The sequence below is a fragment of the Bombina bombina genome, chromosome 3, assembly GCF_027579735.1.
Source record: "Bombina bombina isolate aBomBom1 chromosome 3, aBomBom1.pri, whole genome shotgun sequence".
Taxonomy (NCBI): domain Eukaryota; kingdom Metazoa; phylum Chordata; class Amphibia; order Anura; family Bombinatoridae; genus Bombina; species Bombina bombina.
The window spans coordinates 284,305,961-284,328,155 of record NC_069501.1 but is presented as its reverse complement, the minus strand read 5'-3'; the positions used below and the strand labels follow the sequence as shown (position 1 = coordinate 284,328,155).

Below are 22,195 nucleotides of genomic sequence, written 5' to 3'. Positions count from 1 at the left end.
CACTAGAGTGATCTATTTTTCTATCCATTACCAGAGAATTCTATAAGTTGGTGTTTGGTGTTGTTTGCTAATAGCTATATACTCTGTACAAATGTTAATTAAAATCCCTTTTTTGCATCCTGGGTTATAGTTTTCTGCCATTTTTCTAGATATCATCAAACAACAGCATAATAGCATATAATGTATATGAGTAACTCAACAGCAAAATAGTGAAAAGGGCTGAAACTGATGCTTAAACCCAGAGCATAAAGTTACAAACAACTTCAGCATAGTGGTAAGAAATGTCTCAACAATAAAGGGGTTAAATGAGCAGGATGTTCTTGTTTGTGTTGCCATAAAAGTATTAGACACAGTTAAATTAATCAGAGAAAATGTAAGAAGTCTGCTTTCTGTATATTGTATATTAGTCTAGGTCATCTAGGAATGCACAACTCTGTGGATACTATGGGATTAGTATGGGCTATGAGGTCTTCTAGTGGTCCCTTCCTCAGATTCTTCCATCAGGACAAATTTCCTGGTTTCCAGAAACTGTTCTGGCTCTGCCCATGCCATATTTCAGCTCCGCCCCATCCCCAGCCATGACCTATCCTGCTTACCTCACCTGTCACATCTCTGCCCACAAAACACCTCCACTAATACCAGTATATAATAGCAATAAAAAACTTCAAAACCTTAAAATTTAAAACATCAAAGTGTAATGCAAATTGTTAAAGAACAATATGATACATTGGGTGAAGTACCAAATAGATTGACAAACCTTATGAATAAATGGGGGAAATAAATAAATATACCACTAATACAGTCTATTATAGCTTACATCCCATGGTAGACTACTGGGGACTTGAGACTGTAGATATAGTTAGATAGATAGATAGCTAGATAGACAGACAGATTATAGATAGACATATTATAGATAGATAGACAGATTATAGATAGATAGATAGATTATAGGTAGGTAGATAGATAGACAGACAGATTATAGATAGATAGATTATAGGTAGGTAGATAGATAGACAGACAGACAGACAATCTGTTCTCTCTTCAGTTTATTGTTTGCCACACATACATTGGATTCTAACATGATAAAGCTACAAGATGGCCCCTATGTTGGATGAATGCTGTAGGTTGCATGCAGCAGTGCAAGGCACTATATAGATTAAAAAGCTCAGGTAAATAGTTTGGCACTTTCAGCTATTTCAGATGTTTCAAGTTTTTAAAATTATTTAAAAAAAAATAAAAAAATAATAATAATAATAATATATACAGTATATACATACATACAATTTCATGTCCACAATAGTCCATTATCTTATTTTTTTATGTGTTTCAGGTTAAACCCCTGAAAGAATACCAGAATAAATTAGTGCAGACTGCATTTCCAACTAGCTGCAATATGCATCCTTCACCATTAGAACACAATTTAGTTCCATCATCTTGCCCACACACCACTCATTAAATCAATTGTGAGGGTAAAATAGATAGATAGATTATAAGTAGATAGATAGATTATAGGTAGATAGCCAGATTATAGGTAGGTAGGTAGGTAGACAGATATATACAGTAGATATATAAAGATACATTACTGGTAGATAGATAGATAGATAGATAGATAGATAGATAGATAGATAGATAGATAGATAGATAGATAGATAGCTGATAGATATAGATAGACAGACAGATATATAGATAGATAGATAGATAGATAGATAGATAGATATAGGTTTAAACTGAGGTAGCAATAATCAGTTACTGTCACTAGGTGGCGAAATTGATTCCCATTTTTGTGACTCCAGCCGAAGAAACCGTTTTTTAAACTACCTTACACGAGTAAAGCAATTTAGTAACCAACATTGTTGTTAATATTAGAGTGCATAAACTGTGGAGATTATGGGAAGCAATGCAATACATATTGTACTTCATACATAAATCATAAGGCACAAGTCCACCTGTGCACGCTGCACTAGATTTGTAGAGATGACGTAATGCTTTGTGACAGACATAGCTATGACAGGGACGCTGTCTTTACACTGCCTTTAACTCTTTGGCTGCCGACGGCAGCTCTTATGTGTTTTTGCCAAAAATCTTCTTTGGCTGCCAAAGAGTTAAAAGATTTTATCACCGATAAATGAAAAGCAGACTGTCCTCAGCACCACACACTACTATCCTATCCTTGTGCTTTATCACTTGATCAGCACATTGTACTCACAGTGATCATCTATCTTCTTCCTGTGCACAGAAGCTTTCCCAGGGAAACTGAACGGTTGTCCATCCTCCTCCCATTCTGTGTGCAGCATCTGTGGGTAGCAGTGCTTCCCATGCAGGCGATCAGTGAGAGAGAGAGCTTGGGAGTCACAGCTAAGCAGCCAGGCATTGTGTGAACCGGCTGGGAGGCACACTGGGTGTTTATTTGTGGCCTCACACGTGGGGTGAATGAGGTTAATGTTACTGTGCTGTACCTGGAGCGAAGAACACATGGGAGAGGAGGAAGGTGAGTGAATAACTGGGTGATGTGCTGGGCATGTTCTGTTTGATCTAAAGCACCACCAGGGAGTACATGATCTGCAGGGTATTACTGGGTGCACGGCATATGTGTGTATTCATTCATTTATTAATGTATTGCATTATAGGCAATTGGATATGGTTAGTGGAATGTTTGGTTTCAGAGGCATTTGATTATGGCTGGTACATTGAGGATTAGGTAGAGGCAGCAGTGAAAAGCATGCACAGTAAGGATTTTGTGGGTGTGTATGGGGCATTGCATGTGGTGTAAGTGCCTGGTGTTAAGAGTAATGTAAAGGGATATTCAAGTGCAAAAATAGGAAATGCCCTGATGTGTTAGAACATTTTATTATTGCATGCAAAGAATTATGTGCTTAACCCCTGCAAAGTCCTCTTCACTGCAGCAATGCATTAACTGGTTGCTAGCTGAACACATCTGGTAAGCAAATGACAAAAGGTATGTGTGTAACCACCAATTACAGCTAACTCCCATTAGTGTATTGCTGCCCCTGAGCATACCTAGGTATACTTTTCAACAAAGTATACTAAGAAACAAAAAAGGAAATTTGATATTAGAAGCAAACCAAAATGTCTCTCTATCTGAATCATAAAAGTTTAATGAATAGGAGAAATATGGTAAGATTTCAAATTTCCATGGTACCTGCATCTCCTGTCCAGTCACATATTCTACTATGGGCCATTTTATATGGTATACAATACAAAACATTTAGAAATTATTACTTAAACAACACAAAATACTAAGTTTAATGTGCATAAAGCTTTAATGGCCTAGTATTTTATACTGCTTGTATCTCTCCTCATCAGGGAAAGTAGAAGTGCTGCTGAGATACACAAATCTCAATGAAAAACTTCCCTTTCCATAATGGGGGAGATATGATACTTAAAAGAGATGCAACATAAATATACAAATACACTACTCAACAAATGCCTCACTGTTTCAATGAAAATCAATAACATATTTTTCCTTTAATTCAGAAGGCAAGCTCATTGATTACATTTTCCCTGCACCCATTCCCAGTTCTTGTCCCAGGTATTGTAAAGCCAGTCAATTGCACCTGCATGAGGGTATTCCCATATTACCAGCTCTTATGTGTTTTTGCCAAAAATCTTGTAAGATTATGCACAAATCTATCAAGTGTGCAGAAGTCACATACAATCACAGTGACCGCCCACAAAAATGTGCGAGTGTGCTAAATAGCTGTTAGCCTCTCTTGCATCAGTGATGTCATCACTAGCTTTTAAGAATGCAGGTGATTAACAAGCTGGAAAACAAGTTTGCATATAGCTGCAGGTTGTCTGTTTTCCTCTTTGAGAAAACTACCGGACGTTGAGGCAGAACAGTAACTGATGGCAAATTGGATACATTGGGTAAGCTGTTTCCGAATAAATCAAGTAAGTTAGGGACATTTTATTAGGACCCATGAACATTTACTTTTATTTGCCCCTTTAAACCATGCCACATAGCTGGTAGATTATTATCTCACACTCTGTGCCTGATGGTCTAAATCTTTCTGCTCTGGAGAGATTATCTAAAATGTCTCTCAAACCTTTTTATAAAGACAAATATTAGCTTGAGAGCTGTTTATCTGTCTATGCTGGGTTCTGCACGAGAAGGAAAGATTTTTCAAGATGTTTTGATCATCAGATCCTCGGTTATAGCTACAATGACTCCAGACCAGTGTGTACTTTAAAGGGTCACTGAACCCAAATTTTTTCTTTCGTGATTCAGATAGAGCATGAAATTTTAAGCAACTTTCTAATTTACTCCTATTATGAAATTTTCTTCACTCTCTTGGTATCTTTATTTGAAATGCAAGAATGTAAGTTTAGATGCCGGCCCATTTTTGGTGAACAATCTGGGTTGTTCTTGCTGATTGGTGGATAAATTCATCCACCAATAAAAAAAGTGCTGTCCAGAGTTCTGAACCCAAAAAAAGCTTAAATTCATTCTTTTTCAAATAAAGATATCAAGAGAACGAAGAAAAATTGATAATAGGAGTAAATTAGAAAGTTGCTTAAAATTGCATGCTCTATCTGAATCACGAAAGAAAAAATTTGGGTTCAGTGTCCCTTTAAGGAGCAGCTTATATTATTTTGATGGGGGTGATGATGTTAGATGCAATAAATGGCAGATAATGGCTGTTTTATTATTGCAGGTATATAAACTTAGGTTGGGGTGCCTTTTGGGGCTTTGAGTGAGGGCAAGTGCATTATAAGTGAATAGATTTCTTGTAGTAATAAAGCAGTAGCTAGCTGAGTGTCCGCTGGTTCCATATGTGCTGTAGATACAGGTAGGTAGATTTAGTGGTTCAGGAGCTTTCTGTGGGTGAACTTTACAGTAGATAGTGAAAATTGTAATTGGTACTGACAATAAAATGCTGATTTTTAGGGGCATGAAACTAAAGTTTTCTATAATGTGAATGAGCAGTAATGAAACGTCTTAAAATATTGTTTGCATGGAAAAAAATCTAAATTGTTTACACTGATGAAAATGAATATATATAAGCGGCAGACCAGATAAATGGGTAGAGGGCTCTGTCCATGAGTGGATAACTGTTGTAGATCACCTTGCACAAAGGACAGCTGGGCTTGTAAGCTTTTATGCTTCCTACCACTCACCTATTGGTATAACATCAGTATGAAAACAGAATTATGTTTGCAATGTCTTTAAATTGTGCCATTGTTTATTAACATGGTAAAATCATTGTCCCTTTGTTTCAATTGCATTCTATCTAAATCTAATTGCTAATCTAGAATATTAGTGGGGCAGTACAGTCATAATTAATCTGAAACTTTCCTGTTTTAGAAAGGGCACACCATTTTATACAACTTTCCAATTTGATTATATTATCAAATTGGCTTCATCCTTTTGGTATCCTTTGTTGAAGCAACAATACACTATTGGGATCTAGCTGAGCACATCGGGTAAACCAATGACAAGAGTCATTTATGTGCAGCCAACAATCAGCAGCTAGCTCCCAGTAGTGCATTGCTGCTCCTAAACTTACATAGGTGTGCTTTTCAACAAAGGATACCAAGAGAGCAAAACAAATTAGGTAACACAAGTAGATTGGAAAGTTGCATGCTCTATCTGAATAATGAAATAACAATTTTGGGTTTCGTGTCCCCTTTACTGAATCTCTGTGAATTTGTATGACTGATAAAAGATCATGTAGTAGGCTTCATTACAAGAAAACTAACGTTTTACACTGATAAGTCTAATGCATCAAGTTCTAAAGTCTGCCTTGGTCACGTGATTGTCTTATGAGGGAATATCATTACATTCAAGGCCTAGATCATTATCTATGGTTAAAGGATTTACAGTGTCAAAATAAAGTTAATCCCACTTTAAAGATTTATCTTTAAGAATATTAATATCTAATCCTTAATAAGCGTAGATTATCGTCTAGGATAATCACAAACTATTTTCTATTACAAAACAATAAGGCTGACAAACTGTTAGCTAGTAGATTTAAAAGTAGTCAACTAAAATCTCAGATTAATTAGATTTAATATACCCAAAAGATATTTGATTAGTATTATAAAAAAATGTCATGTAAAGGTGAACAAGGGTTTATTAAATCAAGGTGAGATGGCTAAATTCTAAGAATGGTTCAACCTGCCTAAACTCTCTGAGGAACTATCCAGTAATTTGAACAATCTGAAAATAAAGGGAGAATATCCTTTTATGTCTTTAATTCCTTGGGCTCAGATGGATTTTGAACCTAATAAAACATAATTTGTTCTAAAGAGATTGTTTCCCTTTAAACACAAGTTTATAATATAATTATCATATAGAATTCTTTATAGGAAATTTTGTATGGAAAGAGCATAGCATTTCCAAATGATCTCTGTTAGCAAATTGTACAAGTTAGTTTTAAAAAGATGTTGGAAATGGTCATTGCTGCAACCCAGGCGAGCGGTAAGGTGTAATGGTACATTTGTTGATTGAAAATGTATTCACAATTAGTGGTTTAGAATTTGATTGTAATTGTTGTTCCATATTTAGCAGCAGCTGATCAGATTGATTTTATTTCTCGGTCTGGAATGAATATTAAGAAGTTGATTGATATCGAGGGATATTTAGAAATGAGATGGGGCTGTACACAGGTGTGGTGTCCGTCGGGCCAGCTGGAAATTCCTGTACCACCGTGACTTGAGTGTAGTTGTCTGATTAGAGTTGCTCCTTTATGTAACTTTCCTTATAAACTGCAGCTAAGGTGACAAAGACTGCAGACAGATAGGCGCAGGTAAAGGGGAGTGATATGAAGATATCCTGTTGTCATGTTTAAAAGGAATAGTCTAGTCAAAATGAAACTTTCATGATTCAGATAGAGCATGACTTTTTAAGCCACTTTCTAATTTACTCATAGTATCAATTTTTCTTTGTACTCTATTTCAAGTCGAAATATAAGCAGTTTTGCAATGCACTTCCCTTACCAAAAATGTTTCTAATAAAAGTTATTACTGTGTTTCTGCGGCATACGTACATATCCTGCAAGGGCCGTGCACCATTATTCAAACGCCAGACCTTCTCAGAGAGTCAGCAGGGGCTTGTATGGCACAAATTACATCGGAGCAGGAGTGGTTTTTTAATACTGGTGCACAGGTCCTCACAGTATATGTAAGTATGCTGCAGAAAAACAGTTATTACTTTTAGTAGGCACATTTTTGCTAATGGTTGTATATTGCAAAGATGCTTATATTTCAAATTGAATTAGCGCTGCGGAATCTGTTGGCGCTCTACAAATAACCGATAATAATAATAATAAATGCACCTATGCACATTTCAATTTTAACCTTTTTATCCCTTTACATTTAATTTTAAATGTAATGGATAGAGCATGACATTTTTTATTAACTTTCCATTTTACTTCTGTTATTTATTTTGTTCAATGCTCTTGGTATCCTTTGATAGAGAGTAATCCTAGGTGAGTTTAGGAGCGTGCACATGTCTTTAGTCTTTTAGAAGCATTGTCTGCAACAATGTTTGTAAGAATATTACACATTGTTGCCACAGAATGATAAAGACACATGTATACTCCTAAGCTCCTATCGCCTACCTAGGTTTACTTTTTAACAAAGGATGCCAAGATAACAAATGAAGGCCACATTACAAATGGTGCGCTAAATATTGCTTGTGTGCAAGTAATACCAATGCAAGCTAATATGTGCTGGTATTAAGCGCAATGCGAACAAGAGCTCGCGTTCACATTGCTAGGAAGGATTGCGCTCACAAGAGCTCTCTTTCATAGGCTCCAATGGTAAACTCGCTCTGATGCGTCAGAGACAGCATCAGAACCTAAGAGCAGTGAAGGAGGTAAGTAGCGCAGCAAATATAAATATATATGTATATGATTAAATACATATATATTTGTGTGTAAATATGTGTATATACATGCATATTAGCACATAAATATATACTGTATGTATATAATCATATACATATATATTTACTGGGAACACACAGTTCCCATAGACCGCAATGCAAAGTCATTTTTCAGTGCCCTTTTTTTCTAACACCTCCCACCCCCCAACTTTGCCCCCAAAATACTGCCTAGTTATATATTTTATCAATGGAGGGGAGGTAATATAGATAAATATCTCCTTCTGAAAGAGGCAGAATATATCTACAAATATAACACTTTGTATCCAGCAGGTTTAAATTCCGAACTGGATATTTCTCCGTTTCTGTTAGATTAAAATAATACACTTGGATTATGGGTTAGATTTAGAATTAAATCATTCCAAACACAATGCACTTTTTATATATTTTTTATTATTTATTTATTTATTTATTTATTTATTATCTCTTTATGTTTAACCCTTTCATGACATAGGCAATTGTTCAAGTTCTGAACGTAAACAAAACCTTGAATTTCAGCTATATGTCTTTTCAACCATAATTTACCCCTTTCACATTAAGTGCACCCACACTAATTATATATTGTTTTTTAGAGGACAGATAGGGCTTTCTTTTGGCATAAAAGATTTATTTCTCAACTATAATTTTAAATAAAAAAATCAAAGTAAGTGTGAGAAATTAAGAAATTTGATATCATCCTGATATATGTTACTGCAATAAAACACCCATACTTGTGTTAAGCGATGTCCCATGAGTATAACGATACCCCCCATGTACAGGTTTTTTGAGTTTTCTGGAATTTACAAGGCCCAACATACGGCCTACCCATTTACATAGAAATCTGGCACATTCATTTTCTGGGCTTAAGTTGCCTTTCATACATTATAGCAGCCCAGGAATGAAAATAACCCCATCATGGCATACCATTTACAAAAGTAGACACCCCAGGGTATTCCAAAAGGGCCATGTCACATCTTTTTGTGAAGCCCCTTAGGCATAACATCTGGCCAAATGTAGTGCTCATTTATTTTTAATGCGTTTTTTGCCCAAACACTGCATTTTGGCTGTTTCTGTCATCAAGCTTTTATGTTTTACTGCTATAAAACACACATATAAGTGTTTTTCAATGTCCTACAAGTACAACAGTACCCCCCATGTAAAGATTTTATGGGGTTTACAGAAGTTACAGGGCCAAATATGGGGTCTGCCCATTTACATGAAAATTTGGCACATTCACCTTCTGGGCCTATGTCCTCTTTGAGACATTATAGCAGCCCAGGAATGAAAATTACCCCATCATGGCATACCATTTTTAAAAGAAGACACCCTAGGGTATTCCAAAAGGCCCATGTCACATATTTTTGTGAAGCCCCTTAGTCACAACACCTGGCCAAATGTAATGGTCCTTTTTGTTGCATGCGTTTTTTGCACAAATACTGCACTTTGGCTGTCTCTGTCATCAACCTTTTATGTTTTGCTGCTATAAAACACACATATTAGTGTTTGTCAAGGTCCTACGAATAAAACAGTACCCCCCATGTACAGGTTTTATGGGGTTTACAGAAGCTACAGGGCCAAATATGGGGTCTGCCCATTTCAGTTTTTATGCATGGAAATTTGGCACCTTAATTTTCTGTGCCTATGTCCTCTTTGAGACATTATAGCAGCACAGGAATGAAAATTACCCCATCATGGCATACCATTTTCAAAAGAAGACACCCTAGGGTATTCCAAAAGGCCCATGTCACATCTTTTTGTGAAGCCCCTTAGTCACAACACCTGGCCAAATGTAATGGTCATTTTTTTGCATGCGTTTTTTTTGCACAAACACTGCACTTTGGCTGTCTCTGTCATCAACCTTTTATGTTTTGCTACTATAAAACACACATATTAGTGTTTGTCAAGGTCCTACGAGTAAAACAGTACCCCCCATGTACAGGTTTTATGGGGTTTACAGAAGCTACAGGGCCAAATATGGGGTCTGCCCATTTCAGTTTTTATGCATGGAAATTTGGCACCTTAATTTTCTGTGCCTATGTCCTCTTTGAGACATTATAGCAGCACAGGAATGAAAATTACCCCATCATGGCATACCATTTTCAAAAGAAGACACCCTAGGGTATTCCAAAAGGCCCATGTCACATCTTTTTGTGAAGCCCCTTAGTCACAACACCTGGCCAAATGTAATGGTCATTTTTTTGCATGCGTTTTTTTGCACAAACACTGCACTTTGGCTGTCTCTGTCATCAACCTTTTATGTTTTGCTGCTATAAAACACACATATTAGTGTTTGTCAAGGTCCTACGAGTAAAACAGTACCCCCCTTGTACAGGTTTTATGGGGTTTACAGATGTTACAGGGCCAAATATGGGATCTGCCCATTTACATGGAAAATTGGCACATTCATTTTATGGGCCTTTGTCCTCTTTGAGATATTATAGCAGCCCAGGAATGAAAATTACCCCATCATGGCATACCATTTATAAAAGTAGACAACCCAGGGTATTGAAAAAGGACTATGTTTAGTCTTTGTTTGTAGCCACTTAGTCACAACATCTGGCCAAAGGTAATGTTCATATTTCAGTTTTAGTTTATCACAAAAACACTGCCTTTTTGCTGTTTATATCATCCTTGTATATTTTACTGCTATAATACACCCATCTTTGTGTTCAGCGATGTCCAATGAGTACAACAATACCCCCTATGTACAGGTTTTATGTGGTTTCAGGAAGTTACAACGCCCAATATAGGGTCTGCCAATTTGCATGGAAATTGGGCACATTGATTTTATGGACCTTTGTTGCCTTTGAGACAGTATGGCAGCGCAGGAATGAAAATTACCCCACCATGGCATACCATTTGCAAAAGTAGACAACCAAGGGTATTGAAAAAGGACTATGTTTAGTCTTTTTTTTGTAGCCACTTAGTCACAAAACCTGGTCAAATTTAGTGGTCATATTTTTTTATTTGCCTTTTTCACACAGTCTTTTTTCTATTTAGATCAACATCATTATATTTTTTACTGCTATAATACACCCATATCTGTGTTCAGTGATCTCCCATGAGTGCAACAATACCCCCTATGCACAGGTTTTATGTGGTTTTATGAAGTTACAGGGCCCAATATAGGGTCTGCATAGAAATTTGGCACATTGATTTTCTGGACCTATGTTGCCTTTGAGACAGTATGGCAGCCCAGGAATGAAAATTACCCCCCTCATGACATACCATTTGCAAAAGTGGATAACTCAGGATATTCTAAAAGGAGTATTTTAGTTGTTTTGTATAACTTATAATGGCCTTAGAGTGGATGGGCTTAACATATAAAGGGACAGGACAAAGTCATGGGATTTATGAAGTTAGGAATACAGAATAATAAAATAAAATAAATTAGGAACACATACAGATTGCTTTCAAATTAAAAGTTTAACTCTGTGTGATATATTCGAAAGCAATCAGTGATACAGAGGCCAGGTTGAGAGGGGCAGTCAGGGCAATGGTAACTAGAATCCCTCCTCCCTCCTTTTTTATAGCAGACTCTGCATCTTTTCTGGGGTGTTAATTTGCAGGCAGTGGGGGGGATCCTAGTGGGAAAATGCCTGCCACAGAGTCGCTCGACATTTTCAGATTGAACAGTGGGAGGATTAGGGGTCTGGTTAAACAAAATATCAGATGTTACATTTAACACAAATTCCAAAAAAGTATAAGTTTTCCCTGTGCCTGTTTTTTTGTACAGCGCACATGCATTATATACTGCGATCTGCATAATATAAAAGGCTACTTTTTTGTACCAAGTTCTAGTTTTTCTTTGAATTAGATATGGCTGCAGGCACCGGTCAGCTAAATCTACCCCCCCCATGTTTTTGTTGTACTCCACAATGCACTTTGGCTTTCGGATCTGTGCAGATCTTCCCTTCACAGACACTGGCACTGTAGCTTCATCGTGCATTGTGGAGAGCATGTACACATCTTTTTTATCAGTGTACCGAAGGGCCAGTAGCTCATTGTGGCGTAAAGCTGACGTTGTGCCCCTACTTTTTTTTCCATATGTCAGCTTCTGGGGGAAACCTTTGCGATTTTTTCTTGTTGTGCCACAGGCCACGGTTTCAAAATAAGATAAAAATTTTAATAGCTCTGTGCTGGTGTAAAAATTATCGAGCCACAAATGGTACCCTTTATTTAGCAGGGGTAGTAGGAGATCCCACACAATTTTCCCACTTGTGCCAACGGAATCTGGGCAGCCAGGTGGATCCAAGTGGCTATCCTTTCCCTGGTAGATGCGAAATGCCCAGGTATACCCAGTACTGCATTCACAGAGCTTATAAAATTTTACCCCATAGCGGGACCTCTTGGATGGTATATATTGCTTGAAAAGCAATCTCCCCTTAAATTTCATGAGGGACTCATCAATGCAAATGTCCTGCTCAGGTATGTAAACTTCTTTAAATTTTTGGGACAGGTGGCTTATCAGGGGCCTTAGTTTATATAACCTGTCATGCAGGGGGTCATTTTTGGGGGGGCACTTGGTATTATCATTAAAATGGAGAAACCGCAGCAATTGTTCATATCTGTCCCTCTTCATAACCCCTGGAAAAAGAGGGGTAGCCAGGATGGGGTTCTGGCTCCAGTATGAACGAATGCTGGGTTTCTTCACAATCCCCATTATTAATGTCAGGGCCCAAAACTTTTTAATCTCTGGTGTGTCAGTGGGGTGCCAGCTATTTTTTCTGACATACAGAGATTGGGGATTTTTGGACAGATACTGGCTGGCATATAAATTTGTTTGAGCAACTATATGCTCAAACATGGTATCTGTCAGAATCAGGGACATATAGTTTATTGGCTCACATACTGGAACATCACTTGTGATGCCAGGAGTCTCAGTAAATTCTGGCATTTCTGGGGCAGTGAAATTTGGGGGTATCCAATTTTGGTCATTTGTGCGACGCCTCCTTTTAGGTGGCGGGCAGGGAGCACCAGCATCAGATGTATCACTCAGGGGCTCTATATTTGATGCCGTAAGGGTTGCGCTGTCAGACAGAGCAGAGAGGGTTTCACTCCCTGAATCTGCGGCAAGAATGGCATAAGCCTCTTCTGCTGAATAGCAAGCCATAAGGGATTTTTTTCAGTACAAATTACCACTTCACCACCACCAATTCCCACTTCACCTTCCCCAAAATCCCACTAAACCACCCCAATTACCACCTCCCAATTACCATCCACCTATTCCCACCCACCCTATTCCATCAGATTTTTTTTTTTTTTTTTTTAAAAATTATGAGTTTTTCTTTATATATATATATATATATATATTTATATATTTTTTTTTTTTTAGAAACTAAAAAAAAAAAAAGGAACTGGGAAGGGTAGTGATTGGGAACAGCAGGGAAGGGGTTAATAATAACTAAAGATCCCCACAAATAAACTTTTGGGCACTGATTAAAGCCCTGACAGGCTGATCACTGTAATATTAGGCTGATCACAGTAGCAGCTCAGTAATCAGCAGCAAAAACAATATATATATATATATATATTTGTAACCCCCACAAATAAACCCCCAAAGCTTTTGATCAACACTGATCAAAGCCCTAACTGGATAGCCAAGTTATATTAGGCTGATCACAGTAGCAGCTCTGTGATCAGCAGCAAAAAAAAAAAAAATATATATATATGGTATTTATTTTTTTTATGTATATTTTCCCCTCTCTAGCACTACAAAACTAAACTGTCTTCCTCTCTCTCTCAGATCGCACTGAGAGCAGAGAGGAAGCGGATACACTTGTAACAGCCAATGATTCCACTCATTGGCTGCTACAGTGTTACAGGGGACAATCGATACACCCCCTCCATGCTGATTGGATCCTGGGGGAGTGCCAGAGGTGCTAGGCACATCCCCCAACCGGATCCACAACAAACAAAATATCGGAGGGGGCACAGGAGCTGAAAACCGTTATGCCGTTCTATTCCGTCATAACGGCTCTAAAGCCCAGTGTAATTATGACGGAATGGAACGGCATAACGGCGTTAAAAGGTTAATACTGTTCACTAATTGCTTGTCCTTTTTTTTCTTTTCTTTAACCAGCCCTTTTAACTGGTTATTTATTGTCAATATGTCACCATATTAAAGTCAATAACTAACAGTATCTACTGTTATTTTTGATGCAGTATAACTATAAGTGTGTGATCACAATTGTTTTATTATTATAACACATACCTATCACTTTAGTTGGTATAAAAAATATTGCCATCATGTAATTTAGTCATATAGACATTTCCTCTAATATTTATTCAGTTTTTATACCACCTTATTGCCTAAACCACTGTTTCCACCTTTTGGTAAACTATTGCCAATACCACCTTTAACATTAATTAAAGAGCTCAACCAATGAAAAAGTTTGGACAGACTTTAAAGGAAGCTTTGGACTGCAACTCCTTTATCTTGAAAAAGCCCTCACGAAGGGAGAAACGCGTTGATGTTTTTTAATAAGTTGCAGCTAGAATAACCTACAATATTTGAACTTGTCACATACTCTCTGTGGGAACAGAGTTTTCTGCTGGGACTTGTCTATAAAAATATACCCAGGCTGAGATACCGAAAAATCGGCACATATACCCGAAGCCTGTGTCTACATCCACTAAATCTGCACTGCATAAGTGCCAAAGATTTTACTATCCTCTGCTGAAAGAATTTCCGTTGGAAATGCTCTTTAAAAGTTCTCAAGCACTATCTTAGTATCCAGCGTGCTAATTGCACTTAAAGGGACATTAAACACTTTGAGATGGTAATATAAATTTATTTTGTCCTCTTTGCCTGTAATTCCATTCTGAAATTGTGAGCTTTTCAGTTCCTGTTAGAAATGGAAGTGCAGAACACTGTTAAATCCAGCACAACCATTGGCTGCACACTCTAGTGACCTATTTATAATTGACCCTAATTGGCCACAGCAGAGAAGGTAACACAAGTTACAACATGGCAGCTCCCATTGTTTTATAGACACTAAAACTTTACACTTATTTTGTCATTTTTTAAAAAACTAATGAAACTTTAAAAAATACATCTACATGTTAGTCATGGACTAATCTTTTCTTTGAATGCATAATTCTATCTAGCATGTATTTAGTGTTTAATGTCCCTTTAAGAGCGGATACGTTCTCTCATCACATCGGGAGCATACAGATCAACCAGCTGGAAAGTTTTAAAAAAAAAAAAATCGACACCAATCAATAGGATCAGAGTACTCTGACAGATCCTGCACATGTGACCACAATGGTCGGAGACTCGAATTTTCACGGAGGTACAGCAGCCTGTAAGTTTGGTTGTTTCCTGTGTTGAACACCACCCCAAAGAAGTAAGGTAATATGTACTTATCTGCTCTAGGACTGTTAGTATAACAAACATTCAGCTGTGGATCCAAATTGTTTTTAACTGCCTGGAACTTTGCTATTTTTTCGGCAATCCTGCCTGGAACTTTGCTATATTTTTTTGGCAATCGTGCCATATGTGTTTAAAGGGACACTCAATCAAAATTAAACGTTCATTATTCAGATAGAGCATTTTAAACAACTTTCCAATTTACTTCCATTAACTAAATGTGCACAGTCTTTTTTTTTTAAAACTTTTTGAGTCACCAGCTCCTATTGAGCATGTGCAAGAATAAGTGTGTATGCATTTGTGATTGGCTGATGGCTGTCACATGGTACAGGGGGAGTGGAAATATACATAACTTTTAAAATTGTCAGAAAAAAAATCTACTACTCATTTGAAGTTCAGACTAAGTGCTATTGCATTTTCTTGTCATCGTTCATTTGTTGATTATGCAAATCTACTGTGTTGACTGGTCCTTTAAATCAAGTGGTGGCAATAATCTATATCTATTGATTTTATATTTGCTTCGTAACTATATCGGAGACGCCCGATTTTTATATTGTACATATTATTTACAATCCATCTTTGTTACAGTTTTTATTTACCTGAATGTGAGGTCTAATTAAAACTTACTTATTGATACTTTTGGTTATCTAGGAGTTCTTACATAGTAAGATATATCTATATTCCACGTATACTTTAATAATACCTATGTCGGTTTTGTCTGTAAACCTTTAGCCTTTGAGCGCTCCTAATATTTGTTTTGAATAAAGACTATTACTTAGGACAGACACCAGCATATACAGTTGTTCCTGCTAAGGCTGGTTTCCAAGCAGTAGGAGGATCCCATTTTTGGTACAAGCCGTGTGCCATCACACATATATGATCATGTACCAGCTATATACTTAAGGCATTTATAGCTTTATTAATAGAGCATAGTTCTAACACATAGGGCCTGATGATCAAAAAACTTGCTGGCATGGAGGGAAATCACACAAAATCTTTGGAATATTTGGAGTCCTGCATAGCGAGATAACAATCTCTCAATCCAAAATTTGCATTTCCAAATTTTTTTGAGGAACCTTACACTACTGACGAGACCTCTTAGATCATCTCACCTGAGCGGAGAGCTTTACATCATTGGGACAATGGAGAGATACATTACAGTTTTACAGGAATAGTCTAGTCAAAATTAAACTTTCATGATAGAGCATGCAATTTTAGACAACTGTCTCTTGGTATCTTTATTTGAATGTAAGCTTAGGAGCTGGACCATTTTTACTATCCTCTGCTGAAAGAATTTCCGTTGGAAATGCTCTTTAAAAGTTCTCAAGCACTATCTTAGTATCCAGCGTGCTAATTGCACTTAAAGGGACATTAAACACTTTGAGATGGTAATATAAATTTATTTTGTCCTCTTTGCCTGTAATTCCATTCTGAAATTGTGAGCTTTTCAGTTCCTGTTAGAAATGGAAGTGCAGAACACTGTTAAATCCAGCACAACCATTGGCTGCACACTCTAGTGACCTATTTATAATTGACCCTAATTGGCCACAGCAGAGAAGGTAACACAAGTTACAACATGGCAGCTCCCATTGTTTTATAGACACTAAAACTTTACACTTATTTTGTCATTTTTTAAAAAACTAATGAAACTTTAAAAAATACATCTACATGTTAGTCATGGACTAATCTTTTCTTTGAATGCATAATTCTATCTAGCATGTATTTAGTGTTTAATGTCCCTTTAAGAGCGGATACGTTCTCTCATCACATCGGGAGCATACAGATCAACCAGCTGGAAAGTTTTAAAAAAAAAAAAATCGACACCAATCAATAGGATCAGAGTACTCTGACAGATCCTGCACATGTGACCACAATGGTCGGAGACTCGAATTTTCACGGAGGTACAGCAGCCTGTAAGTTTGGTTGTTTCCTGTGTTGAACACCACCCCAAAGAAGTAAGGTAATATGTACTTATCTGCTCTAGGACTGTTAGTATAACAAACATTCAGCTGTGGATCCAAATTGTTTTTAACTGCCTGGAACTTTGCTATTTTTTCGGCAATCCTGCCTGGAACTTTGCTATATTTTTTTGGCAATCGTGCCATATGTGTTTAAAGGGACACTCAATCAAAATTAAACGTTCATTATTCAGATAGAGCATTTTAAACAACTTTCCAATTTACTTCCATTAACTAAATGTGCACAGTCTTTTTTTTTTAAAACTTTTTGAGTCACCAGCTCCTATTGAGCATGTGCAAGAATAAGTGTGTATGCATTTGTGATTGGCTGATGGCTGTCACATGGTACAGGGGGAGTGGAAATATACATAACTTTTAAAATTGTCAGAAAAAAAATCTACTACTCATTTGAAGTTCAGACTAAGTGCTATTGCATTGTCTTGTCATCGTTCATTTGTTGATTATGCAAATCTACTGTGTTGACTGGTCCTTTAAATCAAGTGGTGGCAATAATCTATATCTATTGATTTTATATTTGCTTCGTAACTATATCGGAGACGCCCGATTTTTATATTGTACATATTATTTACAATCCATCTTTGTTACAGTTTTTATTTACCTGAATGTGAGGTCTAATTAAAACTTACTTATTGATACTTTTGGTTATCTAGGAGTTCTTACATAGTAAGATATATCTATATTCCACGTATACTTTAATAATACCTATGTCGGTTTTGTCTGTAAACCTTTAGCCTTTGAGCGCTCCTAATATTTGTTTTGAATAAAGACTATTACTTAGGACAGACACCAGCATATACAGTTGTTCCTGCTAAGGCTGGTTTCCAAGCAGTAGGAGGATCCCATTTTTGGTACAAGCCGTGTGCCATCACACATATATGATCATGTACCAGCTATATACTTAAGGCATTTATAGCTTTATTAATAGAGCATAGTTCTAACACATAGGGCCTGATGATCAAAAAACTTGCTGGCATGGAGGGAAATCACACAAAATCTTTGGAATATTTGGAGTCCTGCATAGCGAGATAACAATCTCTCAATCCAAAATTTGCATTTCCAAATTTTTTTGAGGAACCTTACACTACTGACGAGACCTCTTAGATCATCTCACCTGAGCGGAGAGCTTTACATCATTGGGACAATGGAGAGATACATTACAGTTTTACAGGAATAGTCTAGTCAAAATTAAACTTTCATGATAGAGCATGCAATTTTAGACAACTGTCTCTTGGTATCTTTATTTGAATGTAAGCTTAGGAGCTGGACCATTTTTGGTTCAGCACCTGGATAGCACTTGCTGATTGGTGGCCACATTTAGGCACCAATCAGAAAGCGATACCCAGGTGCTGAACCAAAAATCGGCTCGCTCCTATGCTTACATTCTTGCTTTTTCAAAAAAAGATAACAAGAGAATAAATCAATAATAGGAGTAAATTAGAAAGTTGCTTAAAATTGCATGCTCTATCTGAATCATGAACGTTTAATTTTGACTACACTAATCCCTTTAAGGATTCACTGTGCATTAGCAGCTGGACCAAAAGAAAGTTGAATTCTAGTAACATTTACAATACAAGATGCATGTAGTATGTTATCCCAGAACATTGTATGGCCTGACCTATAGGCTAAGTGCCCCAAGAGAAGCTGGAGTGATCTTGCATGCATTTTTATTTTGTATTTATTTATTAATAATTAAATGCTATGTCAGAACCATAAAAGTTTAATTTTGATATTGATGTCCCTTTAACCCCTTAATGACCAACGACGTGCAGGGTACGTCCTCCAAAAAAATGTCCTTAACGACCAAGGACGTACCCTGCACGTCGTTGGTCTTTGAAAGCAGTGGAAGCGATCCTGATCACTTCCAGCTGCTTTCATGTTATTGCAGTGATGCCTCGATATAGAGGCATCCTGCAATAACTTTTTTAAGCAGTCCGATGCAGAGAGAGCCACTCTGTGGCCCTCTCTGCATCGGCTATGATCGTTGGTGGGTGGGAGCGTGTCCAGGGAGGCGAGTGGGGCGGCTATCAGTAGAGGAGGGGGGCGGGATCCCGTGTGCGCACGTGCACGGGAGCGTGCGCGCGTGCACGTGTCAAACTGCCCAAAAGTTAGAATTGAAGTGGAAGAGGCACAAGGTGGGAATCAGTGGGAGAGAGGGTGGGAATAAAAAATATTAATGATCTGGGAGAGGGTGGGGGGTTGGGTGTTAAGGGGGGTAAGCTACACTACAGAAAATCTTAAAATAAACTTTTGATTTCAAACTGGGTACTGGCAGACAGCTGCCAGTACCCAATATGGTGCACAATAAGGCAGAGGAGGGGGGTAGAGAGCTGTTTGGGGGGATCAGGGAGGTTGGGGCTAAAAACAAAAAAAAACTTTTATTTTAGTACTGGCAGACTTTCTGCCAGTACTTAAGATGGCGGGGACAATTGTGGGGTGGGGGAGGGAAGACAGCTGTTTGGGAGGGATCAGGGGGTGTGATGTGTCAGGTGGGAGGCTGATCTCTACACTAAAGCTAAAATTAACCCTGCAAGCTCCTTATAAGCTACCTAATTAACCCCTTCACTGCTAGCCATAATACACGTGTGATGCGCAGCAGCATTTAGCGGCCTTCTAATTACCAAAAAGCAACGCCAAAGTCATATATGTCTGCTATTTCTGAACAAAGGGGATCCAAGAGAAGCATTTACAACCATGTGTGCCATAATTGCACAAGCTGTTAGTAAATAATTTCAGTGAGAAACATAAAATTGTGAAAAATTTAGCGTTTTTTTCAATTTGATCGCATTTGGCGGTGAAATGGTGGCATGAAATATACCAAAATGTGCCTAGATCAATACTTGGGGTTGTCTACTGCACTACACTAAAGCTAAAATTAACCCTACAAGCTCCCTACATTCTCCCTAACTAACCCTTTCACTGCTGGGCATAATACACGTGTGGTGCACAGTGGCATTTAGCGGCCTTCTAATTACCAAAAAGCAATGCCAAAGCCATATATGTCTGCTATTTCTGAACAAAGGGGATCCCAGAGAAGCATTTACAACCATTTATGCCATAATTGCACAAGTTGTTTGTAAATAATTTCAGTGAGAAACCTAAAGTTTGTGAAAAAATTTGTGAAAAAGTGAACAATTTTTTTTATTTGATGGCATTTGGCGGTGAAATGGTGGCATGAAATATACCAAAATGGGCCTAGATCAATACTTTGGGATGTCTTCTAAAAAAAAATATATACATGTCAGGGGATATTCAGGGATTCCTGAAAGATATCAGTGTCCCAATGTAACTAGCGCTAATTTTGAAAAAAAGTGGTTTGGAAATAGCAAAGTGCTACATGTATTTATTGCCCTATAACTTGCAAAAAAAGCAAAGAACATGTAAAAATTGGGTCTTTCTAAACTCTGGACAAAATTTAGAAACTATTTAGCATGGGAGTTTTTTGGTGGTTGTAGATGTGTAACAGATTTTGGGGATCAATGTTAGAAAAAGTGTGTTTTTTCCATTTTTTTCCTCATATTTTATAATCTTTATTATAGTAAATTATAAGATATGATGAAAATAATGGTATCTTTAGAAAGTCCATTTAATGGCGAGAAAAATGATATATAATATGTGTGGGTACAGTAAATAAGTAAGAGGAAAATTACAGCTAAACACAAACACCGCAAAAATGTAAAAATAGCCTTGGTCCCAAACGGACAGAAAATGGAAAAGTGCTGTGGTCATTAAGGGGTTAATTTGGAGTTGTAACCCTTCCATCCCTATTGCATATTATCTTATATACTGTAATGTTTCTAATACTTTGCAGTACAAATTAATATTTAGTATCCCATTAATGGACCATTTTGTGGCTAACAGGACAGTATAAGTTCTTGAACTGGATGGTGTAAGTTATACTTCATACTTTATTACTAGTTTGATAAAGTTATTATCTAACATTTTAACAATGCATAAAATGTTTAATTATTGAAAGAATAACATTTTTTGCAATATACATTTATCATTAATTTTGCTGCCTTTTGCTGTAAAAAGTCTACTTGATTTTTTTTTGTTTATAAAATAGATAATCCCTGTATTACTAATTCCCCAGTTTTGTATAACCAACACGGTTATATTAACTCCTTAATGACTGTGAAGTACCCTGTATATTGCTGGACGTTAAGAGTTTGTCTGTTTGTAATAGCGTGGGTCTTGCCGCGAGCAGCAAGACTACGCTATTAAACCCTCTCTCCATCCTGCAGACGAGACCGTGCTATTAAAAAATAAACCCTCATAGAAAGACCAGCGACGTATATAGTTAATAAACTTTTTACCTCTATCATTACCTTGTATCTAAGCCTCTGCAGACTGCCCCCTTATCTCAGTTCTTTTGGCAGTCTTACATTTAACCAATCATAAATAACTCCATTGGAGTGAGCACAATGGTATCTATATGACACACATTAACTAGAACTGTATAACTGTTGAAAAACTGTCAACATTTTCTGAGATAAGAGGTGGCCTTCAATTGCTTATAAATCAGTTTAGGATCCTACCTAGGTTTAGCTTTCAACAAAGAATGCCAAAAGAACAAAGCAAATTTGATGATAAAAGTAAATTGGAAAGTTGTTTAAAATTGCATCCCCTTTCTTAATAATGAATGTTTAATTTTGACTTGACTGTCCATTTAATGTTCCTTTTTAAGCATCAGCCTTTCTACTGCTATTATATGAATTTGACTAAAAACGGTTTGTAAATTTGAAAACACTAAAAATATGGAAAATTAGATTTTGTTTACACTATTCCCTCATTGAGTAATTCCTTATGTTTGTGCCAAAAATACATTTTGGAGAGTTTTTAAACAAATTGCCTAAATAAATGCACATAGTATCTGTAAAGTTTGTGCACCAGGGGGTCGATCCGATAAAAATTGTCGCCCGCAAATGCCGGCGACGCCAATATTTGCGCGGGTTTGGTATC

The 22,195-nt window shown here is 37.1% G+C and overlaps 1 protein-coding gene across 1 annotated transcript in view; it reads left to right on the top strand.

Moving 5' to 3' along the window:
• The first annotated feature begins 2,312 nt into the window (after positions 1-2,312).
• Positions 2,313-22,195, top strand: part of LIMK1 (LIM domain kinase 1) — a 206,080-nt gene continuing 186,197 nt past the window's right edge. Inside the window, exon 1 of the mRNA XM_053706326.1 lies at positions 2,313-2,488. Within this exon, the coding sequence (XP_053562301.1) occupies positions 2,431-2,488 (58 nt within the window). The 5' untranslated portion in view covers positions 2,313-2,430. The remainder of the gene's footprint in view (positions 2,489-22,195) is intronic.